Below are 14,718 nucleotides of genomic sequence, written 5' to 3'. Positions count from 1 at the left end.
GGAGTTTGCATGTTCTCCTCGGGCTTGTGTGGGATTTCTCTGGGTACTCCGGTTTCCTCCCAGATTTCAAAAACATGCATGACAGGTTAACGGAACACCTTAAATTGTCCCTCGGGTGTGATTGTGAGTGCGAATGATTGTCTGTTTATGTGCGCCCTGCGATTGGCTGGCAACCAGTTCAGGGTGTACCCCGCCTAGTGCCCGAAGACAGTTGGGATGGGCTCCAGCACTCCTCACGACCCTTGTGAGGAAAGGCGGATCAGAAAATTGATGGATGAATGTTTAGTGTGCCCCCCACTGGCCAGATATAGCTACTGCATTCAGAGATGTGCACTCCTTGATTGGGTCAAAGGTTAAAAGCAAGATGGCCGCCTTAAGTCAGGTGTGTGGACAATGAGCTCGGCATGCAAGCAAGCCTCTCTGGTTAGGTAAGGGTTTTCAAAGCATTATCTGAAAGCATTTTTGACATTTTACATTATTTCAAGCTTGAAAGATCAGTATAGTTTATTCATTGTCACCTCAACTACCTATTCAACATCCACAGCTCGTCTCCTGACCTCCTCGCCTGAACAAACAAATGGTGAGTGAATGAATTGAAGCCTTGCTGACACCTGTACATGCCCTTTGACTTATGAACAGTGACATTTTGGGGTGAGGGGAATGCCACAATTTTGTTCATCCTTTTTTCTGCTTCTGTTATGATTAGATGCCACACTTAATGGTTTACGGCTAAGCTAATGTCCATGCTTTCATTACCTTTGATGATGAAGTTGCCCCTCCCAAAATGGCTGTATTCTGTCCTTGTATTGCCTCAGATTGGATTTTGGTGATGACCGAGAATGGTCAGTCACTTCGGAAGTAACTTGACTTTTTGTGAAAAGGATTTGCAAAGTAAATGATTATTTGGGTCGTTAACATTTTGGCCAGGGCTCAGTTCCTATTGTATTACTTTCTGACACTTGAGGAGAAATTGTTGTGCAGTGAAGTAGCACAGCTTTGTTTATTATAGAAATGGCAGGAGAAATTGTTGTGCAGTGAAGTAGCACAGCTTTATTGTTTATTATAGAAACGGTCAGTTGCATTTCCTGGATACAGTAGAAAGTGGATATCAAATGTCATTAACACCCCATTTCAAACGTTGCGATACAAAAATGAGACCAAGATAAACCATTTCAAAATTTTATTGACCTGCAACCTGTACAACTTATTAAGAGAAAAAAATGTTTCATAGAGCAGAAAAGCAACCAAGATAATGTGAATGCACAATTGTGCACTCTCCATAACTATTCAAACTTGTGCTATTTGGGAATGAGCACACATCTGTTACCATTTAAAGTGATTCTGATGAACCCCAAATAAAGCTCCTATGTTCTAGAAGGCATGACTTCCTGATAACACGGTTGTTCATTCCAGAGTTTGTTTGTTTTTTTTAATCAGCCGAGCATTCGTGTCTCAGTTGGTGAAATATAGACGTCACCGGTCGGTCACTGGCTGGGGCAATTGCAATTCCTGAGGCGTCGCCGTGGCGACAGCAGAGGTTTCTACCGCTTCCGCTGCCTTGGCATTCTCAGCGGCCTTGCTCTCGATCTCGTCCATCCGCCGCTGCATCATGCGGGGCATCAGCTGCACATAGGTGCCCATCAGGCGATGGTTGGAGCGGATCAGCTTCCCCGCGCAGTTGTCCACGCAGCGCTCCTGTACAATCACACTCGTCAATATCAGCCGAGTTTGTTGCTACACAAAGGTTTGTAATTGGAGTTAGTGCCTCACCCTGGTGTATTTTGTATTTTAGGCCAATACTTGGCGGAGTTAAATTTGGAATCATAGTACCTCTACACAATATGTCTGTGAGTAGTGTTGTAGGGTGAGTGGATAGAGACGGTCTTCCGAATCCTTACCTCATCCATAGTTAGGTTCCTGTAGTTGAAGTTACTAGTGCAGTGTTGGAAGCAGATCTCCGTCATGCGGTTGTACACAAGAAGGAAATCACGGAGCTGCAAGTGAACAAAGACTACCCTTACTACTTTTTCTGTCTCAATGCTTACAACGATAAACACCTTAGTAAAAGGAATAACATTCGACTTCAGTGACTGTAATTATTTCATGAACAAATTAATTGAAAAAAAAAATGTACACAAGAAGGAAATCACGGAGCTGCAAGTGAACAAAGACTACCCTTACTACTTTTTCTGTCTCAATGCTTACAACGATAAAGACCTTAGTAAAAGGAATAACATTCGACATTAGTGATTATAATTATTTCATGAACAAATTAATTGGGAAAACAATCGTTATATTAGCAGTTTGTGTTTGGCAAGTTTAAATATGGATTAACCTTTATTTCTTATTTACGATGACAAACTGACAATTCACCCACCTAGCAAGAATGACTTACGTTTCTCAGCTGCTGGTCGGGATCCATCGTGCTCGTCTCATGTAATAATCTTATTGACTTCGTGAGGACAGCATGTGATTGTTGTACGTTAAATATGAACACAAAAATACAGCTGGAGTCATTAAAAGCTATCCTGAGAGAGGCGATTGTAGTTCAGGAATCAGGACGGTGCGACTTTCATTCGGCGCCGTTTGTGAGCTTCCGTTATTTTCTTCTTCGTGGGGTTTGGGGGCTGATTGCATTAAGAATTAGCACATTACCGCCACCTACAGATCAATATTGATAATTGTTTTGTCTTTCGCCTCCTTGAGTGTTTTTGTGCTGAATTGTTTTAAAACGAAGTGCCAAATAGTTAGAATGGAATACAAGATAAGGAATTTATTGTGAAAACAAGCTATTTCACTCAGCATGATTTCAAAATCGATGAAGAGAGGCTTTCAAAGGCTAATCATTTTGGCGGTTGCAAAAATAAAATTAGGTGAATATTGATTGGTATGAACAATAATTTCAAGCCATAAATCTAAAGCTGCTTCCTAAACTTGAAACGTTCCCCATGTCTGCCCAATTTCCTGTTTATTGGTGGTTCCGATATTTGTCATAGAAAAACTCAGATTATAATAGATAAGATTAAACGGCCGATTAATGGAAAAAATAAATGTTGTTTCCTCACTGCAATAAAGATATGAATTGCAGGTTGAACGTTTGACTTTTTCTATTTGTCATAGAAAAACTCAGATTATAATAGATAACAGATTAATCGGCCGATTAATGGAAAAAATAAAAGTTGTTTCCTCACTGCAATAAAGATATTGCAGGTTGAACGTTTGAGTTTTTATTTAGATTTTAAAAGCAGTAACATTGGCTGATCAAAACAGGCACACAATTAATCAAGAAGGTCATAATTATGTTTTGAACTTTCCAAGGTGGCTACTGATTTGAGTTTTTGCAACCCCTAAAATACATCTTTTCAGCAGGATGCTCAGGCTTGCAAACGTTCAAGAAATGTGGATGTCCCCAAAATTTGATTAATTTGAAGGACTTAAATAAGTGCTAGTGAGAATTGAATTTGAAGCATTTACAAGGCCCTGTGTACTGCAGTGTTATTTATTCATGTCAAGAAAGCGGGTTTATTAGAAAATGGCACACATGTGTAAACATCGGCTTGGCTGGTACGCATCATTCGGCTCCTTCTGTGCCGACTGCAGCCACTGCCGACACGTAGTAAGGTCCTTCTCTCAGGTAGTTCTTGAGTGAGATGTAATTCTGGCTGCCCAGTATCTCCGTTGCGCTGGACGAACTCAAGAGGGAGCCCACCAGCTCAAACTTGGCGTCTTTGGCCTCCTTGCTTTTACTGGTAGAACGATCCAGGATGAACTCCATAAAACCGGGCGTGCTCACCATCAACCTCTGACCCCACGGTTGAGCGGCGACAGCCTGGTAGACAAAAGGCCGTCGCTCAGCAAAAATTCACCTAATTGTGTTTTGTGCTCTTCTATAAAACCTGCCTTGTAAAGTTAGAGCCTACTTTTATCGTTTTTTTTTTTTCTTTTTTCCAATAAAAGGCACTGAAATTGTGGAATGGAACACTTGAATTTAAGTACATTAAATCACGCCCACAAGACAATTTTTAAAATCACGACTGGAAAAATATCCACCCTGATCCTCGAGTCAGTCCCTATTTATTGTAACTGATGATGGAGTTATAAAGGCACTTACAGAGAAGACTCGTAAGGCGCTACAATGCAGCTCCGGGAAGGGCTGAGTGCTGATGTTGCGAATCATGTCAATGGGCTGCTTGGACAAAAGGTGGAACCAGGACTCAGTCAGCGCCAGCAGGTCTTCAGTCTGCTGGTCCGGCTAGTGGGGGGGATTAACATTGGCAAAGTCTCCCCAATGTAAAACTTGCTTTAGGCCACAAACATACCTGCAGAGTAAGGAGATGTGAAATGGCCTCCAAGCAGCGCACACGGAGCTCGGTAGCACCAGCGCTGGCAATCTGGCTCATCCTGAACATTACCGACTTAAAGTTGTCACCTGAAGTCAGACAGAGAATTAAGTATCATGTACACCATTGTGAATTGTAAAAACAGTGGAACCTCCCATGTTCACATGTAGCGATAACTGGGCAGATTTGAGCATTTTTCGCATCTTCAAACTCAGCCAGGACCCGACGAACGGTCATCTCTCAACGATTATCCCAGCACAATGCTGCCACTCACAGGTCTGTTTTGGTACTACAAAAAACGGTAATTGATGACCCTGCAGCCTCGAATCAACCCCACCTGTTTTCTGCAGCACTTGCTTCCCTTCCACATTAGAGCCCAACAGTCCCAACGTGTCCAGAGCTACGCCGACCATCACAGGATCCGTGTCCATGGCCATCTCAAACACTTTGTTCCGGAAGACCGGGTAGTCTTCGCACACCTGCTGCGGACCTTGCATGAATGAGAGCACGCCGAAAAACTTCACGAAACCTGCAGAGAGCGTCCGGCAATCAGGCACGCAGTCTTCCCAGACAACATGAAGAATTCTAAAGGCGAGTATTTTGTTACCGGGGAGATACAAGGAAGAGAAAGGATCCATATCTGAGTCTGTCATCATCTTGGCAATCTTGTTCATGACACTCTGATCGTATAGGTACTTGCGGCCATGTTCAGTTTGAGCAATAGTCGTCACCATCTCAATGGCCGTGGCCCTAAAAAGTAATTGCAACCTCAATTATTTTAATCCGCAAAACGACTCTGAGGATATACAGTGCAAATAAATCACCTTAAAGGATTTGATGGAAAAGTGACTTTTTTCCCCCCCCATGTGCCGTTGTTACCTGATTAAAACATCATCTCCTGTTAATTCTCCGATGAGCTGATTTATGATGTCGCTGCAGGCATGAAAACCAAGGGAACAAGAGGATTCCGACAAGATCTCCACAACCAGCTGGGAACAAAAAGAAAATCAAACGAAACATTTCGACAGGTAATTGTTATCCTCATACATACGATAGAGCTGGGGTCACCACCGTGGCGCCAACAGATACCACGTAGCCCCCACATGAGTAGCTCGTGGGCCTGTTCCAAAAATAGCTCACTAGTGATTTTTCAAGGAATGTTGTACAAGTGATGAGCATGAAAATGTGAAAGGGGAGTGGATTTTTTTTTTTTTTTTTGGGGTGGTGATACTTGATGTGAAGCGTTTCAAAACCACTCATCTATAATATTGGACTTTATTAAAATCACAGTACAATATAATAGAATGTAAGCATTGAAACAGTTTTCGCAACACGATTAATATACTGCAAATTGCGGCGACAGTGTGCAACTTGACCACTGGGGGCAGTATACTGTAATACAGTCATTTAGACACAGAATGTTGTACAAGTGATGAGCATGAAAATGTGAAACGAATGAGGAAGTGTTTCATATTTTAGTCAGTGAGCTGGTGTTAATTTTAGTTGTTCGGAGAGTGTAAAGAACACAAGTTTTGATTGCGCTAATGAAACCATTGATCATCTATTTGGCATCAAATTCAGTAAGGGATCAAATCATCTTTTTCTGCATATACCTCATAGACTCTATATCGGATGACGTCGCTCACGGTCAACACGTCCTTCAGAACGTTCACCAAGTCGCTGAGAATAAGTTTGTTCACGCCGGTTTGGGTACGACCTAGCTTGGACAGGGACTGGATGGCCTGCATGGATTAGTTTGTGTTAGATAGTATCAACACATTATATTGGAGGCAAACTGCAAAGTGGCCACTTACCTGTTTCGCCACCATCATGTTCTCAGCCGCAATGGAGCGCATCACAGTTACAATAATGTCGCAACTGTTGAGGATTTCCACCGCGGCATCGGGGTGCTCTGCCATCCTACCCACCTGACAAGAAACGAAGACGACAGGTTAGTTAGCTGTCTGAAGTTGGTGATTTGTGCTGCTTTGCAAATTGCTCAGGTTCAAAGTGACCCATTTTGACAGCAATAAAATGACCCTGTTATTTTTATTCAAGCTGAAATGTAATGCTTTTTCCTTAAGCGACCCCAAAAACACGAATATTTTCAAAAATCATTCTTTTGTAAAGGTGCTACAAGAGGCTCTTCCAGGGGGTGGTGGGTATGAAACAGGCCAGAGAACTATTTGTTGTGATAGATAGATTGATCGATAGACTTTATTAATATTGACCATGTTACTAGTCAATCTCAGTTCAGTCAGACAACCGGGTACTCGAAATGAATCTTGAATAAAAAATATCTTTCTTTTGTGCTATTAATATTATCATTGTGCACTGTTTACAATCTGGTTACCTGAGTCAAAGTCAGTATCTTGACAGTGTCGTTGGGGTGCGTCAGACCTGCTTGCAGCTCAGCTCTGTAGTTCTGGACCACGTGCAGGGGGCTGCAGGCCATTAAGATGCGTTGGAGGATGTCCACACACAGTTCAACCTGCTCCCTGTCAATGCAGAAGTTGTCAGTCTTCTCAATACGAGTATCAATTGTAACGTTTTGATGACAACCATTATGGAAAGGCCTAGTAGCCATGAGTGGCATTTCAATATTTATATAATTGCAATGACGGCAGCACAACGTCCAAAGACCACTTTATTTCAGGCCGCACAGGAAGATTTTATTAATATTTCAAACTGCACCATTGCTAATCTTGTTTTCTAATGACATCGTGATACTGTTGCAACAAAGGCAACACGTCATTCTTGGCTCATATTTCAGTACATAATGACAATAATAAATTGCGCTGAATGTCAGAAAACTGACAAACCAAGTGAAATACATGATCAAAACAATAGACAGGCAGTGAAAAATAGTTTCATACAAACCTTTCATTGGAGTTTAACAAAGAGAAGATTACTTCGAAGCGATGCCCGCTAACAAAGTCCCTCAAGTCGCTCAATGGTATGGATAAAAGTGCAGTTTTAAGACATTGAAGATCTTCAATCGGCTCTTCTGTGTTGGAAATTTCTTCCAGCAAACTCTCGATAGAGGCGGCCATTCTGTCTTCTGTTTACGTCGACAGCATCGACCCTCCTTCTACATCGTTTTGTGGTAGACGATGCACACGCCAAGTAGCAATTATCGCCATCTGTTGACAGAATTCAATAACTGCATTTCCTTCCTGTTCAATAGCTACGAAAATAGTTTCTTTGATCGTCATTTTCAGCTCTAGAACAGCTTGTTTTTGCTTAAAACAAAGCGTTAAAATGTTCTTTGTCCTTGAAGAGTTCTTTGAACATCCCGATTTTTTTTTCTTGAGGGCAAAAAATTCTTAAGCATTTCATGTTGCTTGTTTCTTGAAGAAATATGTTTTCTTACTGTTGAAAAAAATTACTGCCTTTTTTTTAGTCTACTTTTTAACGTTGGGTGGATTCTGCTGCTTAATTCATATTCCACAAACGCAAGATTAATCACAATATCGTGTTTTGACTAGTGGGTGCCCATAAAACATACAATTTGTGAGTTGATTTCCTATTTAAATAGGGTATTTCTATACTGTATTGCGGCCGTGGTCCTGAAGGTAACCTCAGGAATGTGACTTATAAAAAGATTCTACAGTTTTCTGTGATTTGTAATAAAGTGTGAAACACAACTTGCAATAAAGACTGATTTATTAGCATTATTTGGTTTTTGATTAAAAATAAATTGGTCTAAAAAATATTGCAAGGATCAGTTTTCTAATATGCCCCTTTGAGAACTGGTTGCCAGTGTTTGACTGTCCCCAAAATCCAAGGCTACAATATGACGTATTCGTGTCTGACTTCAGATCTTTTTTACCACCACATTTTTTCCGCAAGGATATGTACTTTAAATACATGGTGTGTTTATTTTTGCCACTTCTGGTTAATAACGCGCTTGTCCAAGGGAGTAAAAACAAAACAAAACAAATCACGGCGTTAGACTGCCGGCGAGGTTGCTTACGCCTACGTGGCACACGGCGGTTGCAGAACCGTACAGGGTGAGCGGGGAGGAGGACCTGGCTGCTAGCTCCGATCTCGTCAAATCGCGGTGCATTGTGGGGCGGAGGCGGCCTTTCCTTATCACTGCACAGAGCAGTAGTTCGGCTGCAGACACGACTTTTTTTTTTAAAGTAAATAACGTCAACTCGGAAGGGAGTCTCAAGCAAGCATAGAAAAGACCTCTGAAGTATATCGGATAAAGCTTTTATAATTGGTATTAAGCACCCGTTTGCTCGACAAACATGGGGCAGGAGGATCTCATGAGCACGGCCGAAGACGTGGCAGACCAGGCAAGTTGAATTACAGCATTAGCACACGCGAGCTAGCCCCTGATGCACCCTACTACTTCCTTTCACTCGGTGAGAACAAAAAAAAAAAAATGACACCCTGATGCTTAAATACCTACTGACAAGCGTCCAGATTAACGACTCGCCCCCTTGTCGTCGAGTAATTAGCATGACAAACCAGTTATGTTGCAATCCTCCCGTCGTGTGGTACTCTTCTTCTTCCACTTGCACTTCGTTTAAGTGAGAAGTTGTCGTTTGTCGTACAGCCAGGATGCAGACGGCGTCGGTATGTGGTCAGGGAGATAACAGCCCGTTTCAAGAGGTACGAATGCTAGAATTCTAGCTCTTATTAACAATAATGGTACTGTACGCGATTTTCAAGTCACCCGGGTTATTTGAGCGATTTACAGGTTACAGTTGTTCCACTGACTCTTGGCTTAGTGGGCACCTTTTTCCGTGCTACATTTTTGAACGCTAAAACTACTCTCAAGGGGGCATACGTCTGTATTTATGAGGACTCATTATGTTTCATGTCTTAACGTCCAGAGCTGAAGCGAAAGTTACAGTGGCGTTGACTTAACTCTGGCTATGTTGCACTATTTTGTACATTTTATATTGTCCCACATGAAAAAGTAGACTGATGGGAATTTAAATAACAGCTTCCTAACAGGGGCAATTTAGTGGAAACATTTGGATTGGCTCCCATTTTGTCCATTCATGCCACACGCTGTAGTCATGGAGGGACTTGTTGCAATCTGATTGGCTGACAGGCGCTGTCTTTGCTGACGTGGATATTGGAGTGGGCGGGGATACACGCTTGCGTCAGTGGACTGGGGTCCTGCGTAATGTTGCTTCTGGGTGAATTGAGTAAAATGAGTCCTTAATTTAATAAAATAATGTTATAATATTAATAAATACTATATTTGATTAATAATCTAAAATAATACTTGTATTAAACTTTCTCATTAGGATGAGAAATGTCTTTACCTCCGAGCGGTACCTTATTTAGCCTACTACAAGACTTTAGATGTTATAAATGTCTCTCAGACACAACATAATGGTGATGACTAAATAGTGAAGCAGTGATGTCGTGATTATAACGTCCTAGGTGAAAATATCACAAAATTAGGCCCTGGCCTGCACTGTCAGTTCACTCTGAAATGTAAATCGATGGGGTCTCCCCTTCAGGGTTGCCATGGACACTTTTCTTGTCCTAACGAGAGTCTTTCATCCTAAGGAGAAAGATGAAAAACTTTGAGCTAACTACACGAACTGATTTAGAGCCGACGGCTATGTTTCAAACAAACGTAGTGTCTCATAGCCGTTTTTTGTATTGTCTTGACGCATCGTAGTTTGGGTAGTGTGACATACGCAACCCCATCACGACAACGAAAATCCGCCATGTCACAATTTTAGTTCGTCCTTCCGCATCGTGTGACATGTCCTGTCGTCTGAATCTCAACGGAAGCATGCAACGATTGGGCAGGGTCTCGTAATTGAGCGCCTTTAATGTGACATCTTGCCTGGTCCAAGACAGGACGATATTTATCTGATAGCCTGACAGCACAAACGTCGTGAACAACAAAAAAGACGTGTGGTTTGACAAGGCCTTTCTCGTTCTAACGAGGAACTTTCTCATCCTCCTAATGAGAAACATATCAGTTAGAGTTGTTAACTTTGACTTGTTTTCTTTTCAGCGTGCACTCTGACAACTGTGGAAAATTCTACCCAAAAAGTATGGAGTAAATAAATCAGTAACTCTTAAATCAGATAGTAACAATAATGGAAACAAATCTGTGACTTTTAATGTTTGATGAAACAGACTGGACTGCACTTGCTAAAAACTGAACTCATCTAGACTCTGTCTCAGTAAATTCTATGTATTTATATAACTTGTTCCCCAGCATGTGGCGTAATGACTGTAGCTGACAACCAGATTCCTCTGTTCGTTGTACTTAATTGCAGCCGCATTATTTGGCAGCGGAGAAATATTTAAGCGCAACAAACCGGCCCAACATAAAGCAACCATTGTTGTTAAGGCTCTGGTGAAGCAATACGATCGAGTAACCTGTTATAATGACTTGCTCATCCTCTCTCATGTCTTTCCTGTTTTTATAGTTCCTGCGGGTGACAAAACAGTACTTGCCTCACCTGGCACGTCTGTGTCTCATTAGCACTTTCCTGGAGGACGGCATCCGCATGTGGTTCCAGTGGCATGACCAGCGGGACTACATCGATGCCACATGGAGCTGTGGCTACTTCCTGGCGACGTGCTTCGTGCTCATTAATCTATTAGGCCAGCTCGGTGAGTGGATGGCGAAATAGTGCAAGAACGGAAAGTAGGAGTTCACAAACGAGTTGCGCCGCAGAAGCTTGTTCGTAAGTTGCTGTTTTATCGGCTTTAAATTGTACTCCTTGGCACCTGTTGCCACTAGGCACGACCAATAACAAATTATTTATTTTATATATCTCGAAATAGTGAAGCCTGCTTGCTTCATACTGCGGGCTGTGTAGGCTGCGTTTTTCCTTGACGTACAAGCCGAGTGATCCACCGTTACGCGTTGTCGTTTTTTTCGGTTGGACTGAGGCGGCCGTCGCTGATTGGCCCACTTGTCACAAATAGTTGGGTTCTGCCAAAGTAGAATTTGAGCAGCTGTTTTGTTTGTTTTTTTTCATTATCTTTATTTAATGGTCATCTCGCAGAGCTAACGTGGCATCCGTGTACAGTCTCTATCTACTGTACTTACAAACGCATTTATTTCATATTTTTCTCAAGAAAATAAAAATCCTATTGCACTGCACTGTCTTTCTAAACACCTTTGTCCTATTGTGTCTCCTAACAGGAGGCTGCATCCTCATCCTCAGTAGAAATTTTGTACAGCATGCCTGCTTTGGATTATTTGGCATCATAGCGCTACAGGTGACAAATTCAACAGCGACATCAAATGTGAATGTGGAACAAAGTCATTGTATCTAATCTGAAGTATGTTTTTTTTGTAATCTCCCACCAGACTATTGCCTATAGCATTTTATGGGATGTGAAATTTTTGATGAGGTAAGCCACCACACATTAATATCTATCGACGTGTTTTTTATTTATTTATTTATTTTTTGTTGTTGTAGTTTTTTGAGTTTTCCTCTTCCTCTTTAAGAAACCTGGCCTTAGGTGGTGGTCTCCTGTTGCTGCTAGCCGAGTCACGTTCAGAAGGGAAGAGCATGTTTGCCGGCGTGCCGTCAATGGGCGAGAGTTCGCCCAAACAGTACATGCAGCTGGGCGGCCGCATTCTGCTGGTTCTCATGTTCATGTCTCTGGTCCATTATGACACCAGCTTCTTCTCTGTGAGTACTCGCACAGGATGCTAATTTCAATGAGAAATCTTGGCCTTTCATTACGCCAGTAATATAGGGGCTCGTCAAAAATAATTAATTGTGTATATTACTCTTTAACTGCCCTTGGAAAGTCGTCCGACGGCTCTTGGAAGCCTATCTGGGGCACTCACTTAGCGGCTAACTGCTAGCCGATAATGTTGGGAGCAGGCGTCGCATTCTACAATGTCGCTCTAAGTTTTTTTTTTTTTTTGCCCATCCCCCCTTGAACCTTTCCTCTGATTTGCAGATCTTGCAAAACCTGGTGGGCATCGCCCTCATCATCCTGGTGGCCATCGGCTTCAAGACCAAGCTGGCGGCGCTGACGCTCGTCTTGTGGCTGTTGGCAATGAACGTCTACTTCAACGCCTTCTGGACCATCCCTGCCTACAAGCCCATGCATGACTTCCTCAAGTATGACTTCTTCCAGACCACCTCTGTCATTGGAGGCCTGCTGCTGGTGGTGGCCCTTGGGCCCGGCGGTGTGTCCATGGACGAGAAAAAGAAAGAGTGGTAGGGAGGGGAAAAAAATACAAATGAATACTGTACACAGCACCACCGACTGGGACTCAGACACCCCCCAATCCCTCTTGCTCTGTCTGTTGGTTCACCTGGATACACAGGGTTTACTCTATATGTTATCAATTCTTTTTTTTTTTTTTTGGGCCAAACCATTACATGGTGATCAACCTTGTTTCTTTGTCATGCTTCTCATTCGAACATGGTTGTATTCATTCTAAACCAGTGTGCTATTCCCAACGATAAGAAGGTGAAATAGGCCCTTATATTTCAAGGTAAAATTCTTTTATTTGTCCTGTGAATAACTGAACACAAACCTGTTGTATTGACGTCATCATGGATGAGGACTTCCCCAACTTTTTGTCAACCTGAGAATTGCAATGACTTTCCTCAAGATCCCAATTTTGCTCAATATTTTGTCCGTTTATTAATGATTAGGTACTCAGAGGTGAAACAAAAATCCCTTCTGTTACGAAAAATGTTTTGCTTGTTTGATGATCCCCCCCAAAAATGTAATTGTAGTCTTGACAATCAGGGACACATTAAAATTTGAAGTTCGGGAACTCCTATTGCATGATGTACCTTCATACTTGGCAAAGAGGAGTAAAAGCAGTTGAGTTGGGGATGATGATCATGTCCATAGTGAGAATTGTGGGGGCACTTAATTGACTGTGACTTACTGGGACTCTCCAGGTGTCACGTCCTGCCTTGCATTCAGCTGTGTACCCTCAAGCCAAACAACTGACTGACAAGCCATGTTTGTCGTGGGGTTGTGTGAGGAGGGTTGACATGATGTTCAAAAAAAAAAAAAAATGGCGGATTGCCATGCCCCATTGTAAAATCACATCACGGTTGTTGAAGCCAGGACGCCTTGCTTCTGTATCTCTAGTGAACTGTGTATAATGCAAGGGCAGGGTTTGGTGTTACAGGTGGGAGGTGGCTCTATCTATGTTTTGTCAAATGTCATATTCTGCGATCTACAAACGCAAAGAGGACGAAGCAGATGTTTTTTCCTCTCTCTGTTTGTGTTTTTTGCCTTAGTTACAGGAAAATAAAATATTGTTTTGATTTTCAAAAGTTTACATTGTGTTTTTGTTTTTTTTTCTTTTCAAATTTGGAGATTTATGGCAGAAAATAAAATTCTAATACAATAAAATACAGAGTGACTGTACATCAAGACAAGCCCTTCAAATGGTTCCAAAAGACTGCAAATGTACCGAGACATTAGACAACCACCTAAATTGAACCCCCAAACAATCAATTACATCCACTTAAGTTACTCTGAATACCATTTTCACAAGTACACCACTCCCCAAAAAAGTTGTGGATATTCAACTTTCAAATGAAATTTTAGGGTGAACCTAAAATGCACTTTGGCCGTATAAGTGACCGAGACATTAGACAACCACCTAATTCAGTGTTTCAGTACTTTAGTAGTTTCTCTCCTCCCCATCAAGGAGCTGAAAGAAAATATTCATGAATATTGAATGACACAGGAGAAAAGGCTGTGCTCAAATTCACAGACTGTGCCTCCTTAGGCCACATTTTCGGTCACGTGACGTCACTTCCACTGCGACTCGCCCTCACGGTATGTCCGAATTTACTTCAGCCTGTGCAAATTTGCCGTCGTCATGTGGTCCACGGAGACAACATCAGGAGGAGCCTTTGAAGGCGTCCAATGACCGAGCCTGTGATTTGTCTTTCAAGAAACCAGTGCGGTTGTCTGACGTCAAGTGGTCGAAAATGCTGCCTTCGAAGAATTCTACCTGTAAATTTGGACACAGCCAAAGACGAATTGGCCAGTTGGGACATGAAGGCAACAAATATGGCGCCCCTGAACGCTCTGCGTTAAGTTCATGGACGTACAATATATCTGAATGAACTAACGATGCCGCTTACAAGCCGTCGGGAGCAGTGAAGCCACCGACGGCCATTTTACGTTGCTATTTGTTAAGCCTGAATAACTTGATCCTACCTGTAAATTTGGACACAGCCAAAGACGAATTGACCAGTTGGGACATGAAGGTAACAAATATGGCGCCCCTGAACGCTCTGCGTTAAATTCATGGACGTACAATATATCTGAATGGCCTAACGATGCCGCTTACAAGCCGTCCGGAGCAGTGAAGCCACCGACGGCCATTTTACGTTGCCACTTATTAAGCCTGAATAACTTGATAACATTGATTTGT

The 14,718-nt window shown here is 42.2% G+C and overlaps 3 protein-coding genes and 1 long non-coding RNA gene across 7 annotated transcripts; 2 read left to right on the top strand and 2 right to left on the bottom strand.

Annotated features, from left to right (window-relative positions):
• The first annotated feature begins 279 nt into the window (after nt 1-279).
• Nucleotides 280-4,593, top strand: LOC109520427 (uncharacterized). Its single transcript, XR_002169177.1, has 3 exons — nt 280-428; nt 545-580; nt 4,511-4,593. It is a non-coding gene; the product is annotated as an uncharacterized LOC109520427 (long non-coding RNA).
• Nucleotides 1,166-2,624, bottom strand: timm10b (translocase of inner mitochondrial membrane 10 homolog B (yeast)). Of its 2 annotated transcripts, none has more exons than XM_019877640.1 (3): nt 2,378-2,624; nt 1,899-1,994; nt 1,166-1,695 (listed from the first exon to the last, which is right to left on the bottom strand). In XM_019877640.1, exons 2-3 carry the CDS (start codon nt 1,962-1,964, stop codon nt 1,474-1,476), a joined length of 288 nt encoding a protein of 95 aa, XP_019733199.1. In that variant the 5' UTR covers nt 1,965-1,994; nt 2,378-2,624; the 3' UTR covers nt 1,166-1,473. The 2 variants fall into 2 exon arrangements, with proteins under 2 accessions (XP_019733199.1, XP_019733198.1); XM_019877639.1 differs by having other exon boundaries at nt 2,396-2,623.
• psmd5 (proteasome 26S subunit, non-ATPase 5) lies at nt 3,242-7,483 on the bottom strand. Its single transcript, XM_019877635.1, has 10 exons — nt 7,221-7,483; nt 6,694-6,838; nt 6,155-6,268; nt 5,954-6,082; nt 5,220-5,329; nt 4,948-5,090; nt 4,678-4,869; nt 4,320-4,429; nt 4,112-4,252; nt 3,242-3,829 (listed from the first exon to the last, which is right to left on the bottom strand). The coding sequence occupies exons 1-10, from the start codon at nt 7,391-7,393 to the stop codon at nt 3,572-3,574; spliced, it is 1,515 nt and encodes a 504-aa protein (XP_019733194.1). The 5' UTR covers nt 7,394-7,483; the 3' UTR covers nt 3,242-3,571.
• An 872-nt stretch (nt 7,484-8,355) lies between these two features.
• On the top strand, nt 8,356-13,339 carry surf4 (surfeit 4). 3 transcript variants are annotated; one of them, XM_019877637.1, is made up of 6 exons: nt 8,356-8,644; nt 10,760-10,946; nt 11,485-11,561; nt 11,653-11,696; nt 11,794-11,980; nt 12,258-13,339. In XM_019877637.1, exons 1-6 carry the CDS (start codon nt 8,597-8,599, stop codon nt 12,522-12,524), a joined length of 810 nt encoding a protein of 269 aa, XP_019733196.1. In that variant the 5' UTR covers nt 8,356-8,596; the 3' UTR covers nt 12,525-13,339. The 3 variants fall into 3 exon arrangements, with proteins under 3 accessions (XP_019733196.1, XP_019733195.1, XP_019733197.1); XM_019877636.1 differs by lacking the exon at nt 8,356-8,644 and adding an exon at nt 8,819-8,963; XM_019877638.1 differs by lacking the exon at nt 8,356-8,644 and adding an exon at nt 10,353-10,376.
• The last annotated feature ends 1,379 nt before the right edge of the window (nt 13,340-14,718 follow it).

Source organism: Hippocampus comes, unplaced genomic scaffold (genome assembly GCF_001891065.2).
Source record: "Hippocampus comes isolate QL1 unplaced genomic scaffold, H_comes_QL1_v1.1 scaffold376, whole genome shotgun sequence".
In the NCBI taxonomy this organism is placed as follows: Eukaryota; Metazoa; Chordata; class Actinopteri; order Syngnathiformes; family Syngnathidae; genus Hippocampus; species Hippocampus comes.
This window is presented reverse-complemented; position numbering and strand designations above follow the sequence as displayed.